Raw genomic sequence first — 24,703 nt, 5'->3', positions numbered from 1 at the left:
GATCTTAACATGATTGACCCTGGCCATATGGGCAAGGAACAATTTGTGTGCTCCACCCGCTCTTAGGAACAGAAATGCTAGTTGTCCAACTAATATGGCGCCGTGACACCGTCGGGCTCCACGAAGGCACTAGGCAGGGATCAAGAAGTGCCCTAATTTCACCCCTCTCGAGTCGGCCGTTCGCAGATGGTTTGATGTCTAAGACTGGGCCCAGATCAGTCGTCTTCATTCCGATTCGTCATGGCTTCATTCTGCTGCTGCTGCTTTATCGGCCATTTTTCTTCCCACGTTTTAACCGGCTTTTCTTTTAATTCTATCCCCCTGTCTCCTTCCTTCCCTCATTCTCTTCACATATCCACTCCGCCAGTAAATTTTCTAGGGCAGGATGACGGACGAGAAGAATGCCCGGGAGCTAACGGCCACCCCTGTCGACTTGGATGAACTGCCGGCCGGATACTACTGCAGTAAGAACTTTGTTGGCTCTCTTATTGCCGTGTGTTTGATGGCCATCAGTCTCTACCTGGGCTATGTCTTACCGGTCGGTCTTTCTATTTGTTTCCTCCGGCAAGCTTTTTGCTGATTATTCAACAGGTAAATAGCTTGAGCGCCATCAATGCTGACCTGGGTAAGTTTATCTTCCCTCTACCTCGGACTACCTGGGACGTATTGTCCAGCAGTTGCTGACTGTCTTTCTACTTGCAGGGCCAGACCCCAGCTACAGCTTGATCTCGACCGTTTTCACACTGATCTCCGGAGTATGAGCACCCTCTCTCTGGCAAACCATGCATCTTCCATGTATATATAGACTTGCTAAACCCGCTCTAGGTCGGTCTTCTCTTGGTAGGCCGCTTAGGAGACCTCTTTGGCCGCCGATACATCCTGATTGGAGGGCAACTACTTGGCCTTATCGGCGCCATAGTCTGTGCAACAGCCAAAACCGTTCCCACCGTTATCGGAGGCAGTGTCCTCTGCGGTCTGGCTGCTGCAGTGCAATTGACTTTCAGCTTCGTGATCGCCGAGCTGGTCCCCAACCGTGCTCGTCCGGTCGTCAATGCTGGCATCTTCATCACAACGCTGCCCTTCTCAGCGTTCGGTTCTCTGATTGCAGATCTGTTCATCGCCAACACCGCCCGCTCCTGGCGCTGGACTTACTACCTGAACATCATCACCTGCGGTCTTTCTATCATTTTGCTGGTGCTGTTTTACTTCCCTCCAGGCTGGGATGCCAAGCGCGGAAATGAGAGCCGCATCGATGGTCTCAAGAAATTCGACTACATTGGCTTTCTCCTGTACGCCGGCGGACTGATCCTGGTCCTGCTGGGTCTCTGTGAGTCTCCCGTTCCAGCTCTTACTCGGTTTTTCCATGGTGCTAATTCAATCCCATCAGCATGGGGCGGCTCATCGTATGCATGGCACTCAGCCCATGTCATCGCTGTTCTGGTCATTGGATTCGTCTGCTTGCTCGCTTTTGCCCTATATGGTACGTGAACCAGCAATGCACTCCAGACTACTTAGTAAACTGACTCACTTGCTCCCCAACCAACAGAAATATTCGTCCCCTTGCAGCAGCCTCTCCTGCCCATGTCCTTACTCCGAAACCGCGGATACGCCGGTGCGGTGTGCTCGGCCCTAGTAGGAAACATGGTCTACTTCTCCATGAGGTATGCTTATACCCCCCAATCTCCTTGATGTCACTCTAACAACAAACCATTACAGTCTCCTCTGGCCAACCGCCATCGCCGACCTCTACACCACAAACACCATCAAAACGGGCTGGCTCTCAGTGAGTATACCCTTCCCCACCACCAACAAATCATCATCCCTAATCACATCCCACACATAGATCTCCACCGGCGCCGGCGTCATCGTCGGCGAAGTCGCCGCCGGCATCCTGATGAAACCCGTGGGATACACGAAATACCAACTGATCATCACCACTCTCATGATCACCGCATTCTCCGGGGCCCTAGCATCCATTAACCAATACCGCCAGGCATACGGCATCGCGGTACGGCCTTCACTTCCCCTGCACTCCTTCCCCCTAAAACCCTCCCACTTGTCAACCACCTAAACTGACGATGAAATAAACAGTTCACCGCCCTCGGCGGCTTCTTCGTCGGCTACCTCGAACTGATAACCATAATCATGTGCCCCCTGTATTGCTCACCCCAGGACATCGGGCTAGCCAGCGGCTTCCTCGGCTCTGCAAAGCAAGTCGCCGGCACCATCGCCACCGCCATCTACGTCGCCATCCTGGACAACCGCGTCACGGTGGACTTGCCGCGCGATGTATCTGCTGCCGCATTAAACGCAGGACTGCCTTCATCCTCGCTGACGGATCTGCTGGAGGCGGTGTCGGCGGGGACGACGGCAGCCTATGAGGCTGTTCCCGGCATGACGAATGGTATTCTGGGGGCTGTGACAGAGGCGGTGAAGACGGCGTATTCGCAGTCGTTTCGCACGGTGTTTTTGGCGAGTATTGCGTTTGGCGGATTGTCGGTGATCGCGGCGTGTTTTGCCGAGGGGGTGGATGGGAGGTTTACGGGCGATGTGGCGGCTAGGTTGAAGGTTGTGGATGGTGGTGGTTCTGGAAGTGAGGAGAAGTTGAAGGATGGGGAGGTTTAAATATGTATTTACGGGTTGGGTTTGTTTGGTGATTTTCATTTTTGTATGTGGTAATGATAACTTTGGTGTCATATTAATGAACTTGATTACAGTTTCCTTATCACTAGCTGACTATAGAGGGTAATAGTATGCTGCAAAGTCCTGTAATTCACTAATAGATGGCTGTCTATATTACAACATTGCGTTGTGTGTATATATCCGAGGTCGGTATAAACATGGGCAAGGAAATAAGCTGTTCACGATCGTAAAGAAATTCAGACATTATGTGGTTGAACAGAAATGAGCCACACCAGCACGGGTGCCCGATAGGCAAGCCGGTGCTGGCTGAGCTCAGGGGGTAGGTAGGTGTATAATCGGCAGGACGAGAGGTGGTAAGAGGAAAGAAATAATAAAAAGAAAATGCACCGTGAAGTTGGGGAATACCAATAGAATGAAGAAATTCGAAGGAAAACCGACCAACTCCAGGGTAACTCAGAAAGAAAAGAAAAGGAGAAAAACAATGGCAGATAACTTCATAGAAGGCATCAAAAATGGAAAATAGATAATGAGAAAGTTGCTGAATAGCTTTTGGTCAAATCGCAACGAGTCGGATGTGGTGTGTGTGTATATCGACAGTTTTCGGGGGGAAAGAAGCAGGGTAAAGTGACTCGGACTCTATCTATACAGGGTATGTCGAGGGATCGCTGCGGCTTTTGAGTGGACTGTGAGGCATTTGGGGTTCCATGCTGGTGGAATCGACGGCTAGAAGTTGGCTTGAAAATGCCGATTGGTCTCGGCTGGTGCTCTCGGAAGACTCACGACGCTGGAGTCCAAAGGCCACGCTACTCGCGTTGGCGCTGGTCACTTGACTGCCCAGGTTGGTTGGCGCGCCTTGGGCATCGACTAACGGGGCAACAGGCGTCGAGTCCGCCGTGCGGTCGACTCCATGAGGCATGGGATAGTCGCGGCTAACGTGAGGCTGCGGGGTATGGCCCCCGTCCGAGGGAATGGTCGAGGCTTCGCTGTCCGATGAAGCTGCCAGTTTGGTGACACCGGGAGGCACATATGCTTCGTACTTCTTTAAGTAGTCGAATTGGCCCAGGATCACTTGTTCTCGGACGATGTCGACATCCAGCGGGAAGTAGACCTTCTGAATGCACTTGATGACGAATCGTGGGATGAGACACATCACTACGGTCAGAAGAAGGACCACCCAGAATGATAGCGCACCATAGACCTGACGGGCAGCGCCATAGAAGGTCATGGAGGACTCGAAAGATGAGTAGACACCAGTCCAGAAGAAGATCAACAGTGAACTGATCGCGTTGATCAAACTGGTCAGCCAATCCCAACGGTACATGTTCATCATCACGTAAGTGTTGCTAGCAACCACAGCACAGGTAGCGACTAACACACCCACGCGGTACCGGTCATCGATGCTGAGTCCGTTTTCTGTTTGGAAATTGGCCACCGAGTACAGCCTGTATGGCATGAAGAAACAGATGATGGATTGGTAGAAGCCGTCGAGCATGTAGATCCTGATCTACCCGTTAGCTTGAACTCATGACCGCAGACTTGGGATGTAGCAGGCAGACTCACCAAAACTTCAACTGCGTCCACTCCTTACGCTCAATACCCCGCATGTAGAGCTGCGGTACGGCCAGAGACACCCTATCATCGACATCCTGATCGAAGATTCCCATGAAGATGACTGGTAGAGAAGTGAACGCAACGTTCACCAGGGTGATATACGTGTATTCGAAGAGGTAGGAGCCGTCGAAGTTGTCATAAATCGAATACCAGAACAGCGCGAACGTCCAGACCAAGTTCTAGGCAAAATCAGTATCAGAGATCTAACCCAAGCTATAACCCGCCGATGACTCCACTCCGACACCAGAGGATTTACTTACCTTGTAGAAGAAATTGGCCGTGGTCTCACCCAGCCGTCGATACGACCACCGTCCATGCACGAGAATGAGACGCTGCAGGAACCGGAATTGACCGATGGCGTAATCGGCACACATGACTGCCTGGCGACCTTCCTCTCCTGCAATACCTACACCAACATCCGCTTTTTGGATCATGGCGACATCATTGGCGCCATCTCCAATCGACAAAGCCATGATGTTCAAACCAGTCTTGACCATATCAACAACGGCCGCCTTTTGGGCGGGACTGACACGGCAACAAAGGACGGACTTGCAGCGCCGGCAAAGCAACAAGAATTTCTGCCTCAAGGCATCGTCTAACATCAATCGAAGACAGTCCCCATCGAGGACAAGGGCGTGGGTCGATGGCGGTGGCGAGTGGTCCTGGCGTGCCGCGGCTAATTCCTCGTCGGAGCCAGTGATTCCAAACTGTTCGAGCTTGCTGTCCAGCTCCTTCGCAGCCATATCAGAATCCGGTGCACTCAATACCATAATATCCATGTCGTTGTTCAAAAGATTGCAGGAGTAGCCGATGTTAATGGCGGTTTCGATCTTATCACCTGTCAAGACCCAGAGCTTGATACCGGCGTCAGCCAACAAAGAGATGGTATCGGGAACACCATCTTGCAGCCGATCTTCAATGGCTGTGCCACCTAGGAGCATCAGATCCTGTTCAATGATACCAGCGACCTCATCCAGTTTCTCTTCGCGGTCCACGATGGCCGCTGCAGCCACGTCATGCTTAAGACTCCATTCGCGGTAGAATTCCTCGTCAAGAATACGTTCTGCCACACAAAGCACACGAAGACCTTCTTGAGCAAAGGTCTCAAGGTGCTGGGAGGTGATATCCCTCAACTCCCGTTGTTGACCAGGAGCCAAGCGAGAGTAGATGACTGTATCAGCACCCTTGCACAGCAAACGGATGGTTCCGTCCGGCATTTGAACGATGACACTCATTCTCTTACGCGTCGAGTTGAACTCCAGGATGTTCAGAATCCGATAACTGCGTTCTTCGCCCATGATGTTGACAAGGAGGCTATCTCCCGAGCGACCCATCGCTGTAAACCCACAATCTCGAGCAGTAGCCACCAAGGCAGCCTCATCAGGAGACTGGGCTTTGAACTCGATTTGCGGAGGGTCGCCTGGGATCCGTTCCGTAACCACTGTGTGGCACAACGCCAGCGCGGCCATGAAACTCTCGACAGCCTGCTTCTGGACATCGCCGGACGCACCACCTAGATCCGCTGCGTACTGAGGCGAGACAAAGGTCAGGTTTTCGTCCTTAAGGTATGGGTTATCGTGCAGTTGACGCAGTCGCTGCAGCATCTCCACGCGACCGTCGCTGATACGTTGACGAGCCTTGGCAGCTTCCTCCTCCACGTTCAACAAACCCTGTCGTCTCTGCATTCCCAACTGAGCCTCGGTATAGGCCTCGCCATATGCGACCCCGTTGACCGTACATTTCTTGAATTCCATAACGTTCTGTGTCAGAGTACCTGTCTTATCCGAGAAGATATATTCGATCTGCCCGATGTCATCGGAGATGTTCCAAGCTTTTGGAACGCAAGACATCTGCAGCCGCTCGTAGTACATGTGCTGGTCGAAGAATATAAAGAGCGCTTGGATCCAGCGCACAATTTCCAATGAGATGTACAGGGCGATGGGAACCAAGTTCTGAAAGAGAACCACACCCACCCAGAAGGCAACAACACCTTCCACGGCGGCGGATCCGCCATAGGAGCCGTATTCGAAGAAAGCCAAGGATGCATCATCCAGTCCCCAAGCAAAGCCGTTGATAAAACCGGAAATCAAGCACATGATGAAGAGGATAGCAAAATTGTAAAGAACGTTCCAGTTCATATTACGTGCCATTTGTGGTCGCTTAGTCGGGGTGATGCCCTGATTCAGCATGATCTTGGATTCTGAACCGGTGAACAAGGCCACACCCAACGCCCATTCCGTGTTCTGAAGGCTGCAACCACGGAGGAGGATATTGTTGATGGTAATGGGCTCCACGCGTTCCTGGGGGGGCGCCTCAGGATCGTCCTGTTGGTTCCAGTAAATGGCACCACTGAACGAATACAGGTTCGCATGCGGGGGAGGGCTCTCTATAATGAATTCCGCTCTTTCACAGTCGCGAGCATTCCGTACCGCGCGACCACAATTAAGGGCATGGCGAACCTTCAAATTGGTCTCCCCGTCCAGGTTTTTGGTTTCCACATAGCAGGCACCGTCCGGATCAGAGGTTGAGAGAATGACCATGTCCGCTGGGATCTGGTCACCGTTGTATAGCCGCACAAAGTCACCGACGTTGACATCTTTCCAATGCTGACGTTTGAAGCGAGCCTGCCCGGAAGCAGTTTTGGTCGGATTGAGGATGTCGCCTTTGACGCGGCCCGAGGCCGCATTTCTACCGTGTTGATCTGCAGGATCCGGCCAATCCCCGGAAGCACGGGCATCGAGGGACACGGCCCTCAACTCGATCGGAGAGGTGGGTTCCACGGATGGCCGGGCATCCGCCATCTCAACATCTCCCGCCACGTCTTTGTCCGCGGACTTGCGGCGCACGAGCTTTTTCATGCCACGGTAAGTGTAAATGGTGGCCCGAGTACAGGCCTTTTTGAACTTGCGCCACGCGGACACGTTGTCGAGGGTGGCGTTGACATTGTGCCAATCGGTCAGACGATAAACCGGGGAGTTGTTGAGCTCGTTATCGGACACTGTTCGCCTCCAATCCTCGATTGCGTCCTTGATTGAAGTGACCACCACGATGATGATCAGGGGGACGGCACTCAGGCCCGGGTCAGCATCTCCAAAGATGGAAAAGCACTGCAGAATAATGACGAATAAGAAGTAAAGATTGGCAATGTTGTGGAACTGCAACCACAGGTTCTTCGGAATAAACGTCAATGGCGTGTAGATGGAGGTGCGAATTTTGTTGCGGGGATAGACGGTCTTCAGATTGCCTTCCTCATCCCGCTCACTGTCCGGGATGGGGAGGTTGAAGTAGACTTTCCGCGATGAAGCTGTTTCTGTTTCATTGCTCTCTGGCCCTGCGGTTGCTGCATCAGTCGTGTTGTTCCGCGTATTACGTCGATTGCCACGTTCCAGAATGGAGACTCTCTTCCGAAGACCGCTGGCGGCGGTCATGCGTTTTGTCGCCCATCGTGCGCGCTTAGTAGATTTGGCTTCCTGGTTGGGAATCGGGGGAACCTCGTCGGAGGCCCGACTCAGTTCCTCGTCCCCTTTCCCTTGTATGGGATCCATTTACAATGGGTGATTCCCGGACTATGTTCAACGGCGGACGGCAATCATCGGATCGGCTAGGACGGAGGGACCCTGCGTGAGGCGGCCACGCAGGCCTTCGGGGAGCAAGCAATCACAGTCGCGCAGTGGATTGACCGGATGACGAAGGATGGCGGATTCGAGACAGGGAGCGGAAATTTGTCGCAATAGTCCGCTCCAGACCCGGTCGCTTCTTCGAACCCGACGAAATGAACGGCGGGGAGGAGAGGCGGGGGTGGTGGTTGTTCGCGAGATCGCAACGATCGGAGGGTTCGGCGAGAGTAACAGAAAATCAAGTGTAGCGGAGCTAGCAGGGTAGATCAAGGGCGGACGGGGCTTGACGCGCGTATCGGGGGGGAAAAGCGACGCGGGATGTATCGAGGGGCAGTTGAGCGTCAGCAACAGTAAGATGCCAGGAGGTGGAATGCGGAGGGAAGTGGAGGAGTCAGAAGAGACAGAATGGGGGAAGAGAAGCCGCAGGATGGCTGGCAGAAAGGCCGGGGCTGGAAGAAGAGGAGGAGGCAGTGAGAGTAATACTAGTAGTGAGAACTAGTCAGTAGAGTGAGGAGGCGAGCTCAAGCCTGAGCCGGGACTGGCCGGCGACGGGCCTCAATTCGTGGATGCCGCACTGAGGCAACCCGTCCACTAACCCCCATTGAGCCACTCACAGCCCTCCATCTGGTTAGTATTGCGCTGACTCAGCCGTCCCCCCGGTCGGCTTAGTTAAGCCCATGCCCTTCTTCGGGTTTTCTCTGGCCTTCTTCTTCTAGTTAATTTGGCTCGGAGTTTAAGGTTTTCCTCCCATCTTCCGCTATCCGTTCTGTTCTCGGAGTCGGGGTGCCGGAGTCAAGCAGGTCAAAAGGAAAACAAGGGTTGGCTCCAGTGGCGGTTCCCTTGTACCCTGGATCCGCAAGGCTGGGTCGACATCGATTTTGCTGCTGACGGCTTGCTTAGTAGTAGCAAAGTAACCACCAACACGAGGTATCCAGCATCTACCAAGTGCTAACTGTGAATTGCCCCTCCGGATGACGGGGCAGTGTGCTGCTTATCAATCCGGGATGGGCCATCTTGCCCCTTTCAGTATTCTCTTGCGCAGAATAGCCGTCATTATATTAACCTATGCACTTTTATCCGGTATTGCTTCCGCTATAGCCAGCTCGGATCCCAACGATCTCACTTTTTCATGCAATGGTTTATTGCTACTACTGTGTCAGAGAAAGGGATCAGTAGGTGACAACTACCACAGTACTTGTCGTAGTCGTACTGAACACGCTACTGCAATGTATCTCTACTATTGAGGGGCTGTGCCTTGCGCTCAGGGCAGCATGGTGATGTCGTAATCTGTAGTTGCATTTTAAAGGCTAAATATATACTACTACTCGGCAGGAGTGTCACAGCCGCATAAGGACAAAGGAGGATACTACTAATAGTACCAGTAGTAGTTTCACTACTAAGCTGACAGGAACTACTAGTAAGCACCATCAGGATCTTTCGACTGTGGACATGATGTACCCCCTTAAAAAAAGCAAATAATAATATTATTAGCCAACATAAATAGTAGTAGTACTTCGTAACAGTTGCATATTGGACCGCCATCCTAGTGCTGCTAGTACTGACCGCTTTCCTCCAGGGGATATTATGCCGCCAATATATGCAAGCACAGTTATGTAGAGGTTCTGTACCTGCAGATGTAAGGAATTATCAAAAGGAGTAACAATGAAGCAATATATTCATTAAGGGTCGTCCAGATTGCTCCTAGGTAATTATTCACCAATCGCGAGCAATATAATAAGAGTCCGTCAAAGTGCAGGGAGACCACTCAACCTGACACACCGCCTACCGACCGACATCATCATTGTTTACTCTACTCCTCATCATCCGGATCTCCTCAACCCCTCTCATTTCCACTGTCCAGCATCCTCAATTCCCTTGGCAACCTTCCGGGCTCCATCCTCCACGCCGCTTCCCACGCTCCCCAATGCATCGCCAACGGGCTTCCCTGCGCTCCCCGTGGCGCCGGTGATGGTATCGCCGACACCTCGCCCCGCGGCGCCTGTCACCCCGCCAACGGTGCGAGAGACGCCCCCGACCGCGTTGCCGAGGGTCGATGTGACGAATTTGGCGGCGCCAGTCACTCCGGAATCCTGAGAACTAAAAGGCATGTTCGCTGCAGTCTGGTATTTTCCAACTGGTGATGGTTTGTTTGCCGTATACAGAATTTGACAAGTATCTGCTTGTGGGGCTTATGGCTCAGTGTCAATCCCTATGTGAGTGGGTCTGACTACATACCTCAGAAGCTGTCACGTTCGAATGGGCAGCAGCTCGCGATTATGTGCATCTATGTCCGGATATGCCAGATGGCGTCTCAAAGATATACTGTCTAACTAGTCTAACTGCTGACTGCCAACTAACTAAGGTGCAGTGACTTATGACGTCAGTGGAGTCTCGGATGCGCTGCTTCTTCCCATTCCTTCCCGCGCGCTTTCTGGACGCGCGTCCACGACCCATCCCACAGTTGCTGGACCTTTGAACAAAACAGAAGCACAAAAAGGGAATTCAAGAACAGCTTGAACTTCTCGGGCAGTCTTCCGCTCCTCGTGGTGAAATATCCTCCTAAAAGTCCAGTACGGAGAAGTGGGAATTGAAGACGCCTCAGTCGACCCGCCGCACAATACTTGTTTACCGAGCCATTTCGAGGATCTGCAGCACACCAGCTTTGTCGGGCATGTTCACTCTCTTCGCCAAGACGTCGGTCAAACTCATATCGGCGATCTTGTGCAACTGCTCGTCACTGGTCACGTTGACCTCGGACAGCCGGGATGGCATCCCCAGGAGTTGCACAAACCGTAACATGGCGTCAGCGGCTTCAGTCTCCTGGAACCCCAACACCGAGTTGAAGATGTCGAGGATTACCTTCTGGGCAGCCGCGCTTTGAGGCTTGGTGTATCGCAATGTTGCGGGCAAGATGATGCAACTCTACATAACACATGAAAGGTTAGTAGGTGTTTCCACAGTAGGTGGCTGTCTCGGATTTAGTTACCGTTACTCCTGGATATACGTAGAACGGTTAGTGGCTTTCTACTTTCCGCAATTTTGAGTGATTGCTGGACCACTTACCATGCTGCACGCCAGCGACACTCCCCTGTTACGCAGAATCTTGGTGGTTAGTAGATCATTATCGCGGTACAGTCGACGTAGATGCGCCACCAAAGAGCGGACTCACGAGTTGATGACCGATCGCATGGCTTGGCCCCATGGGAATCTTCCATTGGATGAAGGGCAGGAGAGCATCCCGTGAACCGCGCTGACATTCCGAGATGCCTTGGAGCAATTCCTCCTCATTATGCTTTTCCTGACCGGTGTGATAATCTTTGAGACCCTGGATCAGGATTGGCAGCCCCTTCTTGATGTGCGCCGTGGCTTCCTCGTGGCACTCGGGATTGCACAGTGTCTCCACGAAATGATCCACAGCCCGCACCCCCGACGCCAGCCACAGGTGGGAGGGCATGGTACTCGCGATGCGCGGGTCCATCAGGATCAAGCTCGGGGATCCTTCGGGGTGCACAAAGTGCTGTTTCTTGCCCTGAGCATTGGTGCCGCTGGCATAGTGGTTCCACTCTCCGGCGCTGAGACTGGTCGGCACGCAGATGAGCTTGGTGGTGGGTGCTTTAATCCCGCCGGGGCCAGCCAGACCGTGAACCTGATCGACTAGGGCTTCCATATCGTCAATGCCGAAGCCGGCGGGGAGAGTTGCACTGAGCATGACGGCGATCTTGCATGCGTCGGAGTAGGAACCGGACCCGATAGAGATGACGGCCTGAATGTCCTGTGTTTGGATGGTATGGGCAATAGCCATGATGTCCCGGTATGGGGAGTGACTTCCCACTCCCGTTTTCTTTTGTAGCACACAATGGGATAGACGGGCCTCCAAGTCTTTGATCATGGATGTTTTGGTGTCGAGGGTCGTGCTCACGACCAGAAGGATGCGAGACGCGCCCCATTCCTGCAGGGCGGCCGGGATATCTTCCAGGTAGGAGGCCTCGAAGATGGCATCATGGCCCTCGCGACCGTCTAGGTCGAGTTGCTTGATCTTCTGTCGCATTGATATGGCGTGTCAGCTTGTCGACAGATTGAGTCGATCGGCAACGAGCACCACGACGGCAAAGCTTGTGATTGATACTAGTTGTGACGCGTCTGGATGAACACAAACCGGATGCTATGCGGGGTACAAGTAATCGGCAATTCCGCGTTTCAGCCGCTAGTCTAGCAGACGGTCAAACTGGACTGGGCTAACTAATCCATACGAGGTTACTAACGATGGATGCTCTCGGGAGGCCAAGCCTCAAGTTATCGCGCAGAGGTACTGGTCGGAGGTACTGGTACAATGCATGGCTGTGTTGCAAATTGATGCACGACTAAATGTAGTGCTCCACTGTCAAGTTTCAGGCTTTAGGGTTCATTTATCCTGGAAATTGCAAGATGATGCGGTGGATGATGGATGGCGAATGCATCATACTCCTTATCGCTTATCGGAGCGCCTTTGCCGATGAGGACCGACTTGGATAACATCATTAACATCACTCCTACCACTGCCCGTGAACTCTCCAATGAGCGCTTTTGAGCACCACTCGTTCGTGAGAAGTCAGCCTGATTTGGCCTCCATGCCTAGACCCTGAGTCGGTTAGATGACAAGCCTGCCGATTTCTAAGCATTCTAAAGCACCAGATGGAGCTGGGGGAAGAAAGTGGTCACGGTGACGTCTCGGTCGCAACGTCATGGTTACGTGCCAGACAGCCAATCCGACAACCCTCATTACAGAGAATGTTTGACTGGCTCGCAGAACTGGGAAGTGTTCCGATGGTCATATATCGTTATACATAATGTAGGCTCATCCCCCGGTCGCAGGAATTGTTCTGTTGCCATCCATAAGCTCTCATCGAGTTCCTTACCATTGGCTTTATTCCCAGCAACCCCCCAGATTCACTATGGCCACGGTCATTGCCGGAGGGCTTGAAAAGGCTCACGAAGCTGTCAAGTCGGCCTCTTCTAAGAACAAGAAGACGGTCGACTTGGAGCGCGACCTGGTCGATGTCACCACCGAGCAGCGTCAGACCACCGACCACGGCGTGCTCATCAGCAATACCGACAACTGGCTGCGGTCAGTCGACGACCATCGCACTGGTCCATCGTTGCTAGAGGATCAGATTGCGCGCGAGAAGGTACTTCCATATGCCTGCGCTGATACAATGGAAATTTCAGATGGCTGATCGTATCCCAGATTCACCGATTCGACCACGAGCGGATTCCCGAGCGTGTCGTCCATGCCCGTGGAACCGGCGCTTTCGGAAACTTCAAGCTACTCGAAAGCTGCGAGGACGTGACCTATGCCAAGGTTCTAACCGACACATCGCGGAACACACCAGTCTTTGTCCGCTTTTCCACCGTGCAGGGCAGCAAGGGAAGCGCTGACACGGTGCGTGATGTTCGTGGGTTCGCAACCAAATTCTACACCGACGAGGGTAACTGGGACCTGGTCGGAAACAACATCCCGGTTTTCTTCATCCAGGATGCTATCAAGTTCACTGATTTCGGTGCGTCCATTCCAATTCATTTCCTCATCCCTGACTTGACTAATTGGCGCAGTCCACGCTGTGAAGCCTGAACCCCATAATGAGGTCCCTCAAGCGCAGACCGCTCATAATAACTTCTGGGACTTTTGCTACTTGCACCCAGAAGCCACTCACATGTTCATGTGGGCCATGTCGGACCGTGCCATTCCCCGGTCCTATCGGATGATGCAAGGGTTTGGTGTCAACACCTTTTCGCTTATCAACAAAGAGGGCAAGCGCCACTTTGTCAAGTTCATCTGGACGCCTCACCTAGGAGTACATTCATTCGTCTGGGATGAAGCTCTGAAGCTGGCGGGTCAAGATCCGGACTTCCATCGTAAGGATCTGATGGAGGCCATTGACAATGGCGCGTATCCAAAGTGGGATCTGTCTATCCAGACCATCCCTGAAGAGAAACAGGATGACTTCGAATTCGACATTCTCGATGCGACCAAGATCTGGCCAGAGGATCTGGTTCCGCCCCGCACCATTGGTGTGTTGGAGCTTAACCGCAACGTGGATGAATTCTTCCCACAGACAGAGCAGGTTGCATTCTGTACATCGCACATTGTTCCCGGTATCGACTTCTCCGATGATCCTCTCCTCCAGGGTCGCAACTTTTCCTACTTCGACACCCAGATTAGCCGTCTCGGAATCAATTGGGAGGAGTTGCCCATCAATCGTCCCGTCTGTCCCGTGCTAAACCACAACCGCGACGGTGCCATGAAACACCGCATCACCAAGGGTTCTGTCAACTACTGGCCCAACCGCTTCGAAGCGGCGAAGCCCGACGAGCCCGCTCCCCAGGGGGGTGGCTTCGAGTCCTACCCAGAACCGGTACAAGACCGCAAGAGGCGCGCGTTGAGCCCCAAGTTCCGCGAACACCACTCCCAGGCCCAACTTTTCTACAACTCCATGTCGGAGCACGAAAAGCTGCACATCGTCAAGGCTTTCGGGTTCGAGCTGGACCACTGCGATGACCCTATCGTTTACGAGCGCATGGCCGGCAAGCGTCTGGCGGAGATTGACCTGACCCTGGCGCAGCAGGTGGCGGAAGTCGTGGGCGCGCCGATTCCTCAGAAGGCCCTCATGGCCAACCACGGCCGGAAGACGATCCATGTTTCCCAGACTGAATTTCCCCCCAAGTCTCCGACCATCGCTAGTCGGCGCATTGCCATCGTAATTGGCGACGGATACGACCCGGTGGCATTCAAGGGAATTCAAACCGCCGTGAAGGTGGCAGGTGCTCTGCCGTTTGTCATCGGCACTAAGCGGTCACCCATTTATGCCGACGGAGAATCGAAGGAGACGTCGCAGGGCATCATCGCCGACCACCAGTATGATGGACAGCGATCAACCATGTTCGATGCGACGTTCATTCCCGGTGGGCCTCATGTGGAGACGCTCCGCAAGAATGGACAGATGCGGTACTGGATTGCCGAGACATTTGGCCACCTGAAGCCACTGGCTGGTACGGGTGAAGCGGCGGAGCTAATCAAGGAGGCGCTGGGTAGCGTGCTGGACGTGCAAGTGGCCACCAGCTCCAACCCACAGCCCGTGGAATGGTATGGCGTGGTCACGGCCGGTGGCGTGCAGAAGCCGGAGAGCTTCAAGGAAAGCGTGCAGATCGCGAAGGGCGCCAAGGATTTCGTGGGCATGTTCTTCTACCAGATCGCGCAGCACCGGAACTACCAGCGCGAGTTGGATGGGCTGAGCTCGACGGTTGCCTGGTAAACAGCTTCAAGCCCTGGACCCGGACAAGGGTGTAAATTGTAATGATGAGATACTCTGTGTTCATGAGAAAATGAGTAATTAATCTATCTGCCAGTGTATGTTAGGATAACTACTACTTAATGCGATCATCAGAAGGAATTGAAGCATATTTCGCGAGAGTAGTTTCTCTCACCACCTTCCAAGAATATGCCCACCATGCGTCAAATACATTCAGTCTCAGCTGAATTAAATGTACCACGTCGGACCGCCCCCTGACTTCCAGTAAGAACTTAGTACCTAGCTGACACAACATGTGTGTAGCAACCCTGCAACAGGGGCTAGGATTGAGGTCCAAGATATAAACCTTCGTGCATATCAGAACTGGTTATCAGCTTTGACACGGTTTTGGATATATTGGTCCAATTTGGATAGCATCTGACAATCGCAACACATGAATTGACTGAAAACAACAAGACGTATCAGCGGGTCGCAGATAGATAGATATGCATTGATAACCTACGTGTTATAGTTAAAAGTACATATCTAACGGTCCATGGCACACTGGCCAGTCACAACCAGAATTCATCAAAATGTAAAAGCCATTAGTCTGCTCTACAGATAACCCCGCTATTAACTCCATCTTTTCAATAGGGCGGCAGGAACGGATCGACAACACATTACATTTACATCTACAGTGAGGATGTTGCACAGTATCGTTTCTTGTGCAAGGAAATCTGCAATTAAGGGGGGCGGGGAAAATGTGTTCCTGCAGTCAAATAAGTAAAAGAAAGGCAAGGCTGCCAGCCACTCAATCTCGGCTTTATCAGGGAATACGAAGGCGCGGAGTTAAAATGTAGGATTGCGTGGGCACTGAACAAAGACTCAATCGTGCTGGGTTGATTGGGCGGGCAGATACAGGGTTAGTGAAGAAGTTGGTTAGTCTCGTGATGACTAGTTCGTTAGTTAACCGCCAGGCTTGATAAGGCACACACTGAGTGGAGCCCCCTTGCGTCTGGCAAAAAAGAAAAACAAGTAATACTGGGAGGATGACGACTCTCAGAACTGATAAGAAGCACAAAGTGCAACATGGGAAGCAATATAGGAGGTCTAGGGGTAGGTTGGGATGAGCTGATGGAGAGGGGAAAGTTATTCTGCGCTGGTCGGGATTTTAAGTTTTGGACCTGAGCAGTCGAGGACTGAATTATTATCATCAGGGCTGTCGAATGCATTATTGCCTATGCATGGGGTTAACTCTGCCAAGGTGGGACTACGAGAAGTGGCGGTGCGATGAGAAAGAGAATTTGAGCAGAGGGAGAGCAGACAGAGGGAGTGATTCTGACAGGTCTTTTTCCAGTCTACCCTATCTTTTGTAAAGTAACTAGTTATCCAGTCCATCCGCATAAGCAAATAGCCCCATGCGTTATCAATCGAGTCTTTATTGGTCCACGCTGCATCCTGTCCACCTGAAACCAGCCCAATCCTGCGCCAGCATCAATCGCCTGTCATCAGAAACCTCACCATCCCCCGTTCGCCCCGTTCCCTGGTTCCTGACCACCCGGCTATATATAGCATGTCTGTTTTACAGAATGATCCAAGAATTGAGAAGCCACCCACTCACAGACCATCAGAGGATCTACTTGACTTAAGTGTAAGTAGTAGCAGTAGTTGTTGTCATGTAATTGATTCGGTTCATTCTCCGAGATTTTCTTTGGGGGTGGATAAGAACTGAACTGAACTGAACCCGTTCAAGATTTGGTCATCTCGGCCATAACTAGTAGCATTTGTGAGACATGATGGCAAACTGGATACCCCATTAACACTTCTATTTAACCAGGGTCTCCTCCGACATATTTCTGTCTCTTTTGCTTCCTTCCATCACTCTTCGATCTTTCTTCTATCATAATAATCAATTGATACCCTTTCCCCCTTTTTTCTTCAGAAACCATCTACCTCTACAACCATGCGTCTTTCTTACGCCGTGTCTCTTCTGCCTCTGGCTGCCTTCGTCGGCGGTTAGTCCACACTCTTATTGCCCCCCACTCAATTCTTCTGATACAGTCATCTAACTTCTATGCAGCCCTCGAGGTCACCTCCCCCAAGAAGGGTGAAGATGTCGATCTTTCCAGCTCCTTCACTGTGACCTGGGATTCCGTCTCGTACGTTCCCTCCCTCTCCCTTCACCAGCCCTAAACCATGCAACATATACTCACCTTCATACAACAGCACCGACCCCACCACCTTCGACCTCTACCTGGTCAACAACGCCGTCTACCCCACCGTAGAGAAGAAGGTCGCCTCCGACGTGGAAACCTCCAAGGGCTCCTACACCGTGTCCGACCTGTCCGGCGTTACCGATGGGTATGTTCTCTCCCTACACCCTGTCATTTTTTTTTTTTTTTTATATCATATGCTAACAAGAACTACAGCTCCGGCTACCAAATCAACCTCCTCTCCACTTCCTCCACGAACAGCGGTATTCTCGCTCAGTCCGAGCAGTTCACCGTCGAGGGTGGTTCTAGCTCTAGCTCCACCACCACCGCCAGCGCCTCCATGACTACTTCCGCCTCTACTTCCTCTTCCTCTTCTTCTTCTTCCACGGGAACTTCTACTGGTACTGATACCTCCTCCACTTCCTCATCCTCCACTGGATCCAGCTCCATCACCACTACTAGCTCCAGCACTAGCTCCTCCTCCAGCAGCAGCAGCAGCAGCAGCAGCAAATTAACCACTACTACCTCGGGTGCTAACACTCTATCGACTACAGCTTCCTCGACCCGTTCTGCCTCTGCTTCGGGTACTTCTACTGCCTCTGCCAGCGGTACCGAGACCACGGCGCCGGCTTCTACGGGCGCGGGTATGGCTCTTGCTGCGCCGGTGTCTGTTGCTGCCGGTTTGGTGTTGGGTGTTGTGGCTATGCAGTTGTAAGCCAAACCAAACCAGACCAGACCCCAAGCCAGCTTTCTATTTTGTGGAATGGATGAGATGTAGTATGGTGGGGATGTGAATGAGTGTGTGATGGAGTTTTTTTTTTTCTTCTACTACCCGATTGGTGAAAGCAATACTGCCAGTTTATTGCTTGTATAGATTACTTCTAGCTAAGTGTAGCTTATTACTTAATGGTCTATAGCATATATCCATTACTTTTATTTTTTCTTTTCACCGAAGAAGATCCTGGTGTTTGGTATCCGTGGTTCGGCATTCTAGTCAAAATCCCTGGAATTGTTCCGTTCCATGTGCGACCGGTCTACCATGTGCTGCACTGCACGTTAGACAGTGAGTGAGTGACTGAAAAAGAGAGAGAGAGAGCCACGGCCCCGGCACCTCCAACCGAGAAAGAACAGTTAGGCAGCTAGGTAAATACCAATTAAGGACATGTCCGAAGACACACACACCATACTTGTGTTGTTTGACGATCCATGGATCACTCACTCGGCCCTGGACCCTTTCGGGAATGAACCCAGACCCTGTAGGGCAATCAATGGCAAATACTAGCAGACCTGGCCGGTATTTGTGGAATTGAAAAATACGGGTAGGAAGTTTCGGAAGCCCGTATTAGTCTGAGTCTCTTTTCCGGCTAGATTGTTACCGTGTCGGGCAGCACCGAATGGGTTACTGGATTGGGTAAGGAGGGTCCACGGCAGTTCAGATTATTTTTTCTTTTCTTTTAGTTTTCGGGTTTTGGGTTTTTGGTTTCTCGCTCGCTTGGATGAACGGAGGGATTATTTTTGGGTGAGATTGTGTCTTACTGTGTGTGATTGTGTGTCTTGGAGTTAGTAGTAGGAAGGATGGAGTAGACTAGTTTGTGTGGATACATTAATTATTACTCTGTAGTATTGTTGTTATTGTTTGGTTGTCTTGTATTGTCTTACTATAGTAAAACTAGTCTGGAAAATAGTTACATTGTGAATTGTATTAATTACATCGTGTCTTAGAGATATATATGGACACCATTATTTTCTCAATAATGAGTAAGTACCGGGTGGGTTAGTTATTGTGCCTGAATGCCGTAGATATCGACGTCACTATAGTTCCAATATTAGCATCATCATCATCATCCCCTGGATCAGTTTTTAACATCCACCCCCACGACTACCAAGAGCAATAAGTGGAATAGGGTATAGACTTACAACTCTGCCCCGACACCCTCTCGGCCATCTGCCGCACTATCCACCCAGACACTCACCCTCATACCCTGAACCGGAAACTCCCCGTACCCCATCTCATCAATCACCGTGACACACGGGTGATCACCGCCTCGCTGCAGCAGATCCGTCCACTTCTCGCCGGCATGTTTCCGACCCACGTACATGCGCTTCGTGGCTGGTCCGCCGTTGCTCATGACGCAGGCCAGTCCGGAGGGGTGGGCGGCGTTGCCGTAGCGGATGAATCCTTCTCATTTATCAGACTATGTCGCAGACTGGATAGGGCTTGACTTACCAATACAGTTGGGCTGGTCGAAGTAGTCCTCCTGCTCACCGTAGGCGTACAGCTTTCGGGCACGCATCAGATTCGGAAGCTGGCCCTCGCAGGCGGGAGTTGGCGGGTGGTCGCCGTCGCAGGTGCCGTAGAGGTCGCCGTAGAAGACACATGGATGGCCTCCTTGGCGGAGGAGGATTAGGGCGTAGGCTAGGGGTTTGAAGGAGGGCTCGACGATGGTCTGTTGTATGTTAGCTCGTTGCTCGTCATCAGACACTTGATAATGGTAACAACTCACCTCGAGCATTTGTCCCGGTTGCTTGTGATATCAGTTCAGCACTCATCCATATACCTTCACTTCACAAGGGAATTCACTCACCGTATCATGATTCGTAACAAATGTCTACACCACACACACACATCAGCCTCACCACTCCCAAATTGGATCACTGGAATAAACTCACCAACGCATTCCCCGGCCTCCTCTCCACCAACGTCCCCCTCAACACCCCCCTCAAATCCGCCCTCTTCACTCTCGACAACCTCGAGAACCTCTCCACAAGCGGCACATCCACCGCCGCCACCCGATACTCCATCTCCTCCAGATACCTAAGCAGCGCCCTCAACTCCCCACTCCAATACTCCCCGATCACAAATACCTTCCTGTCCCCAGCCTCCTGCCGCACACAATCAATAAAGTCCCTCTGAAATGCCGTCGAGAAATGCTTCGCCGCATCTAACCGCATCCCGCTCAACGGCAGCACAGACATAATCCACTTCCCCCAGCGCAGTACATCCTCCCGGACCTCCGGGTGTGAGAAGTCCAGATCCGCGAACATCAGGTAGTCATAGTTGCCGTTCTCGTCTGTGCCGACGTCCTGGGCCCAGTTCTTGTCGGGGCGCGAAGGGTCGAGGATCTTGTAGATTGCTTTGCGTTGTTGGGCGTCGTCCCAGTCGACGCCGCTGAAGTGCTGCCAGTGATATTGGAGGGGGCTGTATGTGGTGCCGCGGCCGGGGAAGGTGAAGGACGTCCAGCCGGAGATTTGTTGGGGATTACCATCTTCGATATCTCGTCCTGTGAAGCATTTGTCAATATACACACTAAACATAGAAGAACGGAAAGATGAAAAGGGGAATATACGATCATCATCAACCCTCACGCCCTCGAACCTCTCCACGCTATCCGCCCCAGCCTTATGATTCAACACCGCATCCCATAATACACCTACACCCAGGGCATTTGCATCCAGAACAAGATCCTCTAATTCTCCGCGCGTGCCCCACTTCGTCCGCACTGCTCCTTTCTGGTCGAATTCGCCTAGATCATATAAATCGTAGATATCATACCCATTTCCATTTGTGTCCATGCCCTTGCAACCAGGCGGTATCCAGATGCTGGTTACGCCGAGGGAGTGGATAGCTGGTAAGGCATGTTGGAGCCGGCGCCAGTGGCTGCGCTTGTCCGCGGTGTTGGGGGTTGCAGGGACGTGCCATTCGAAGGCTTGAAATAGGAGGGTGTTTTCCGTGGGGGAGTGCCATGAGGGGAGGGATTCTATGGCGTTGGCTTTTTCTATTTGGGAGGTTGATTTGTTACTATGGTTTGAATTGGTATGGGTAGTTGGGAGTGTTTGGCTAACCCTCTATTTGCTTTTGGGATTGAGTTTGGGATTTGGTGCGTTGTCGGCGAGTTTTGAAGCAGGGGAGGAAGCTGAACATTTTGCTTGTATTCTTTTTCTTGTGTTATGTTTGTGGATTGCTGGTGGTTCTGGAGGAGGTGAGGATTTTTTTTTACTGCGGTGCGGAGGAGGGATTAGCTAGGTTTACTATGTCTGTGTCCATGTGGCGTGGATGGATGATGGATGAGAGATGAAGAGTCGGATGCAGCGACGGAGCTGAGCTGTGGTGTAAGCACGGAAGAGTGTTAGAATAGCTGCTGTCTTGACACTAAGAAGAACTAGCTAGTTAGCTAGTTAACACGGTGTGCATGACTTCATTTCAATTTTCAATGGGTCCTTAAAGTGGGCCTGTTTGGCTGATGAGCGAGTATTTTTAGCTCGGGCGGTTTCCTCGGAAAGCTACCGAGGCCCAACGGATTTGCCTCCAGAGGATCAGCCAGCCATGATCGTCAACAGTTGTTGGATGCAGGTACCCGTTTGGGTTTTCTGAAGAATTTACAGGTGATCTCTATTTATATATATATACTGGACTAGTAATTTGTCTTCGTTCTGTTTATTGCTTAGTGCCGAAGTGCTAGTAACTAGCGTGGAATAAAGTGAGATGCGGCTAGTATCTGCGAGTAGTAGTGGATATAGCGAAGTGAATATATACAAAATACTAGGTAAGGGTATCGTTACTGCAAATACATACAAAGAACACAGAAACATGATAATATATCTCAACCCATCTGTAGCTATCAGCATATTACCACATCCCCACAACCAGACCCGCCACCACAGACAGCCCCAGTGAAAGCAAAGCACTAGAAGCTGCATCAGTCTTGATACCCAGCGACAAGGCAGCCTCCGCCGCCGCTGCACCCTGCGTCCTTAAGGCAGCATAGGTGACATTCGCGACAGGAAGTCCGCACAGTCCACTGCCGGGCATCAGATCCGCCGGGAAGAACACGCGTGGCTCTCCTTTATCCATCGGAACCACGAGTTCACTCTGGGCATTGACCGTGTAGTTGACGCAGTTCAGAATCTCGGTCACTACTGTGCCACCCGTGAAACTCACCGGCATCGAGAGGTTGTAAGCGCTGCTGTTCGTGCCTTGCGTGGACAGAAGCATGACCACCTGTCGGCCTTCGATTCCCTTGCGGAATCCCAGTTCACTGCCACCTTCGAAGATGGGATACGTCTCGACATCCGGGTAGTGATTGTCGAGTCGGTAGGCGTGCTTCCGGATGGCGTTCAACTTGCCGATCAACTTGTAGAGCTCGGCATCGGTGTTGTACTCAGAGAGCCATATCGCTTCTCGGTTTTCCGGACTGCCGGGGCCGTCGAGATGCTGCTCTTGACCTTGATAGATCATGGGAACACCGTCGAAGAGAAGAGTGAATGTGAGAATGTTCTTCGCGAGCTAGTAGGGACAATGTTAGCTAGGAAAGGAGTCTGTGAAGTCAAGCAGAGTTCATACAGCCATGTCATGGGTCATGCTGGCAAATCGCGCGACATCGTGGTTTTCGGAGAATGACGACAAGGCGGTCACATCATTACAGGAATTCTTCATCGACTGGACCTGAGTGGCCAGGGCGCTGGTGTTGCCCAAGGTAAAGGCCTTCAACATGGCGTAGTAGACGGGGTAATTCGGGAGACTGCCGATGTAGTTGTTCTGATAATCGCAGATCGTGCTGACCTCTTGCTGCAGCACTTCGCCGGTCATGAAGATATCTAGCGCATCGCCGAAATTCTTCAGGAAGCCGGGGTTCACATGTTTTGCTGCATCGATGCGGAGGCCGTCGATGGAATAGGTGGAGATGACTTCCTTGGCCCAGTTGCTCAGGGTTTCTTGCACCTCGGCATGCTCGGTATACAGATCGGGCAAGGCCACGATGTTGTCACCGGTTTGGCACAGCTGGGCGTTGGTGAAGTTATTCCAGTCGGTGATCTTACAGTAGGGATGGTAGTAAGACGAGCTATTGAAGGGGGTCAGGGTTGAGTAGTCGATGTGGGTGGCGGGGTCGGAGCCATTGGTGATGTAGGCCATGTTGTTGATGACCGTGTCCATCATCAGATACATGTCGCGAGCATGCAGGGCATCACTCAGGTCCAGTAGATCCTGGTGCGTTCCAAAGTGCGAGTTGAGGGAGTACAGATCCACGGGCCAATAGCCGTGATAGGCTTCTCCGTACTCCACGCGACCTTCGACGTTCTCGATGATAGGGGAGATCATGACGGCATCAAAGCCCATCCCCTGGATGTAATCCAGATGGTTGATCATGCCGCGCCAGGTACCACCACAGTACAGACCCTCGGTGGTGTTGCAGGGGGAGGTGGTTGAGCCATCAGTGCGCGCGAACCGATCCGTCATGGTCTGATAGATTGACCGGGACTTCCATTGCTCGGTGCTGGCAGCCAGCGACGACCCCAGCCAGCTAGCAAGATAGAGGACCCCAAGCCCGTGCCGCAGGGCCGACATTGAGACCATGGCTACAGTCACTGGGAGATTGGAATTATCTTAATGATCAAGGTTTGCGTACATGTGCCTGCCGAGCAATTGCGGGGCCCGACTTGGAGATACGATAAGGTGACCGTCGAATGCTGGGAGATAGCCGTTTACGCTAAAAGAAAGGATACGGGCTAGGCACGAAATGAAAGAGTGAACGAAAGAAGTGGGACCAGATTGTAGAGAAAGAATGGCAATGGTCAGATCCAAAGAAAAAAATGAATGGCAAGGGAATAGCCCAGGAAGAGGGGGTCACTTCAGTGAAGGATGCATTGGTCGATGTGACGAGAGCGAAAGAATGAGTGAGGAGGAAGGAAGGGAAGGGAAGGGAAAGGAGAGGAGAGGAGAGGGAGAGGAGAGAGAAGAGGGGAAGCGAGAAGAAGTGGAATGCTGGGGAAGAGCTTGACTGAACATCAGGTGCAGGTGCAAAATGCCGGTGGAGCAGCGCAGCAGCAGCAAGGGGACCTCACTAACTGCATTCAGGTCCAATCCCCTGGATGGGATGATAAACAGGTAAACTAGTCTGCTTTTTAGTTCAATTCGAGAGGGGACCAATGAGTGTGCAGTGCAGATTGGTAGAGTATAAGTCCCAGGTCACGAGGGGGGGGGGGGAATTGCCAATCGGAGGAAAATTATAGATGGAACCATCTCCCTTATCATCACCACCACCATCAGCATCATCATCATTATCAGCCATGTGTGAAAGGCATCAGAGGCGTCCCCTGAACCCTCGAGGTCATATCTTAAAATTTTCCGGAACCCCAGGGCGAACTCCCGCGCAGGACCAGGAACCAATGATCCCTGCCGATGGTGGTACCGAGGTTCCCTCTGCAGCTCCCCCAGACTACCACTACTTAACTTACTTCCTTGGTTTTCCAGCTGGTCCTTCCCATTGGTCTTAAGATGGGACATTTCTCCTCATCTTACCCCCTCCCCCTGCAGATGTCACCACTGGCGTCAACGGTGGCACGAGTCTTTCAGCCA

The 24,703-nt window shown here is 52.0% G+C and overlaps 10 protein-coding genes across 10 annotated transcripts; 4 read left to right on the top strand and 6 right to left on the bottom strand.

Moving 5' to 3' along the window:
• Window positions 1–385: 385 nt before the first annotated feature.
• On the top strand, window positions 386–2,625 carry BDQ94DRAFT_171296 (trichothecene efflux pump; the record flags this gene model as incomplete). The annotated part of the gene is made up of 9 exons (XM_026771719.1): window positions 386–538; window positions 592–625; window positions 703–755; window positions 826–1,327; window positions 1,388–1,480; window positions 1,547–1,661; window positions 1,717–1,783; window positions 1,844–2,008; window positions 2,092–2,625. 9 exons carry the CDS (start codon window positions 386–388, stop codon window positions 2,623–2,625), a joined length of 1,716 nt encoding a protein of 571 aa, XP_026625568.1.
• Window positions 2,626–3,283: 658 nt separating this feature from the next.
• On the bottom strand, window positions 3,284–7,799 carry BDQ94DRAFT_171295 (uncharacterized protein; the record flags this gene model as incomplete). Its single annotated transcript, XM_026771718.1, has 3 exons — window positions 3,284–4,142; window positions 4,204–4,433; window positions 4,515–7,799. The coding sequence occupies 3 exons, from the start codon at window positions 7,797–7,799 to the stop codon at window positions 3,284–3,286; spliced, it is 4,374 nt and encodes a 1,457-aa protein (XP_026625567.1).
• Window positions 7,800–8,527: 728 nt separating this feature from the next.
• BDQ94DRAFT_145424 (uncharacterized protein) lies at window positions 8,528–9,408 on the top strand. The gene has a single exon (XM_026766639.1). It carries the CDS (start codon window positions 8,843–8,845, stop codon window positions 9,113–9,115), a length of 273 nt encoding a protein of 90 aa, XP_026625566.1. The 5' UTR covers window positions 8,528–8,842; the 3' UTR covers window positions 9,116–9,408.
• Window positions 9,409–10,200, bottom strand: BDQ94DRAFT_145422 (uncharacterized protein). Its single transcript, XM_026766638.1, has 2 exons — window positions 10,107–10,200; window positions 9,409–10,047 (listed from the first exon to the last, which is right to left on the bottom strand). The coding sequence occupies exon 2, from the start codon at window positions 9,977–9,979 to the stop codon at window positions 9,716–9,718; it is 264 nt and encodes an 87-aa protein (XP_026625565.1). The 5' UTR covers window positions 9,980–10,047; window positions 10,107–10,200; the 3' UTR covers window positions 9,409–9,715.
• Window positions 10,201–10,410: 210 nt separating this feature from the next.
• BDQ94DRAFT_42940 (iron-containing alcohol dehydrogenase) lies at window positions 10,411–12,088 on the bottom strand. The gene is made up of 4 exons (XM_026775751.1): window positions 11,041–12,088; window positions 10,935–10,959; window positions 10,858–10,865; window positions 10,411–10,793 (listed from the first exon to the last, which is right to left on the bottom strand). The coding sequence occupies exons 1-4, from the start codon at window positions 11,917–11,919 to the stop codon at window positions 10,497–10,499; spliced, it is 1,209 nt and encodes a 402-aa protein (XP_026625564.1). The 5' UTR covers window positions 11,920–12,088; the 3' UTR covers window positions 10,411–10,496.
• Window positions 12,089–12,802: 714 nt separating this feature from the next.
• catA (catalase catA) lies at window positions 12,803–15,160 on the top strand (the record flags this gene model as incomplete). Its single annotated transcript, XM_026771717.1, has 3 exons — window positions 12,803–13,036; window positions 13,096–13,408; window positions 13,461–15,160. 3 exons carry the CDS (start codon window positions 12,803–12,805, stop codon window positions 15,158–15,160), a joined length of 2,247 nt encoding a protein of 748 aa, XP_026625563.1.
• Window positions 15,161–15,968: 808 nt separating this feature from the next.
• BDQ94DRAFT_145404 (uncharacterized protein) lies at window positions 15,969–16,722 on the bottom strand. The gene has a single exon (XM_026766637.1). It carries the CDS (start codon window positions 16,366–16,368, stop codon window positions 16,099–16,101), a length of 270 nt encoding a protein of 89 aa, XP_026625562.1. The 5' UTR covers window positions 16,369–16,722; the 3' UTR covers window positions 15,969–16,098.
• A 220-nt stretch (window positions 16,723–16,942) lies between these two features.
• BDQ94DRAFT_42869 (GPI anchored serine-threonine rich family protein) lies at window positions 16,943–18,204 on the top strand. Its single transcript, XM_026775749.1, has 4 exons — window positions 16,943–17,151; window positions 17,217–17,295; window positions 17,363–17,497; window positions 17,566–18,204. The coding sequence occupies exons 1-4, from the start codon at window positions 17,100–17,102 to the stop codon at window positions 18,062–18,064; spliced, it is 765 nt and encodes a 254-aa protein (XP_026625561.1). The 5' UTR covers window positions 16,943–17,099; the 3' UTR covers window positions 18,065–18,204.
• Window positions 18,205–19,127: 923 nt separating this feature from the next.
• On the bottom strand, window positions 19,128–21,510 carry BDQ94DRAFT_179441 (alpha-amylase; the record flags this gene model as incomplete). The annotated part of the gene is made up of 6 exons (XM_026773380.1): window positions 21,193–21,510; window positions 20,697–21,125; window positions 20,020–20,630; window positions 19,577–19,853; window positions 19,267–19,528; window positions 19,128–19,161 (listed from the first exon to the last, which is right to left on the bottom strand). The coding sequence occupies exons 1-6, from the start codon at window positions 21,269–21,271 to the stop codon at window positions 19,128–19,130; spliced, it is 1,692 nt and encodes a 563-aa protein (XP_026625560.1). The 5' UTR covers window positions 21,272–21,510.
• A 23-nt stretch (window positions 21,511–21,533) lies between these two features.
• On the bottom strand, window positions 21,534–23,805 carry BDQ94DRAFT_42817 (alpha-amylase). Its single transcript, XM_026775747.1, has 2 exons — window positions 22,691–23,805; window positions 21,534–22,633 (listed from the first exon to the last, which is right to left on the bottom strand). Exons 1-2 carry the CDS (start codon window positions 23,699–23,701, stop codon window positions 21,977–21,979), a joined length of 1,668 nt encoding a protein of 555 aa, XP_026625559.1. The 5' UTR covers window positions 23,702–23,805; the 3' UTR covers window positions 21,534–21,976.
• Between the last annotated feature and the right edge of the window lie 898 nt (window positions 23,806–24,703).

The sequence above is a fragment of the Aspergillus welwitschiae genome (assembly GCF_003344945.1).
Source record: "Aspergillus welwitschiae strain CBS 139.54b unplaced genomic scaffold BDQ94scaffold_19, whole genome shotgun sequence".
NCBI lineage: Eukaryota > Fungi > Ascomycota > Eurotiomycetes > Eurotiales > Aspergillaceae > Aspergillus > Aspergillus welwitschiae.
This window is presented reverse-complemented; position numbering and strand designations above follow the sequence as displayed.

Coding starts and splice junctions, on each gene's coding strand:
- BDQ94DRAFT_145424 (XM_026766639.1), top strand. CDS start 8,843: ATGACGGGGCAGTGTGCTGCTTATCAATCCGGGATGGGCCATCTTGCC.
- BDQ94DRAFT_145422 (XM_026766638.1), bottom strand. CDS start 9,979: ATGCCTTTTAGTTCTCAGGATTCCGGAGTGACTGGCGCCGCCAAATTC.
- BDQ94DRAFT_42940 (XM_026775751.1), bottom strand. CDS start 11,919: ATGCGACAGAAGATCAAGCAACTCGACCTAGACGGTCGCGAGGGCCAT. Junction 10,960..11,040: donor ATGCGATCGGTCATCAACTC/GTGAGTCCGCTC, acceptor TCTGCGTAACAG/GGGAGTGTCGCTGGCGTGCA.
- BDQ94DRAFT_145404 (XM_026766637.1), bottom strand. CDS start 16,368: ATGCATTCGACAGCCCTGATGATAATAATTCAGTCCTCGACTGCTCAG.
- BDQ94DRAFT_42869 (XM_026775749.1), top strand. CDS start 17,100: ATGCGTCTTTCTTACGCCGTGTCTCTTCTGCCTCTGGCTGCCTTCGTC. Junction 17,152..17,216: donor TCTGGCTGCCTTCGTCGGCG/GTTAGTCCACAC, acceptor ACTTCTATGCAG/CCCTCGAGGTCACCTCCCCC. Junction 17,296..17,362: donor GTGACCTGGGATTCCGTCTC/GTACGTTCCCTC, acceptor TTCATACAACAG/CACCGACCCCACCACCTTCG.
- BDQ94DRAFT_42817 (XM_026775747.1), bottom strand. CDS start 23,701: ATGGTCTCAATGTCGGCCCTGCGGCACGGGCTTGGGGTCCTCTATCTT. Junction 22,634..22,690: donor GCATGACCCATGACATGGCT/GTATGAACTCTG, acceptor TGTCCCTACTAG/CTCGCGAAGAACATTCTCAC.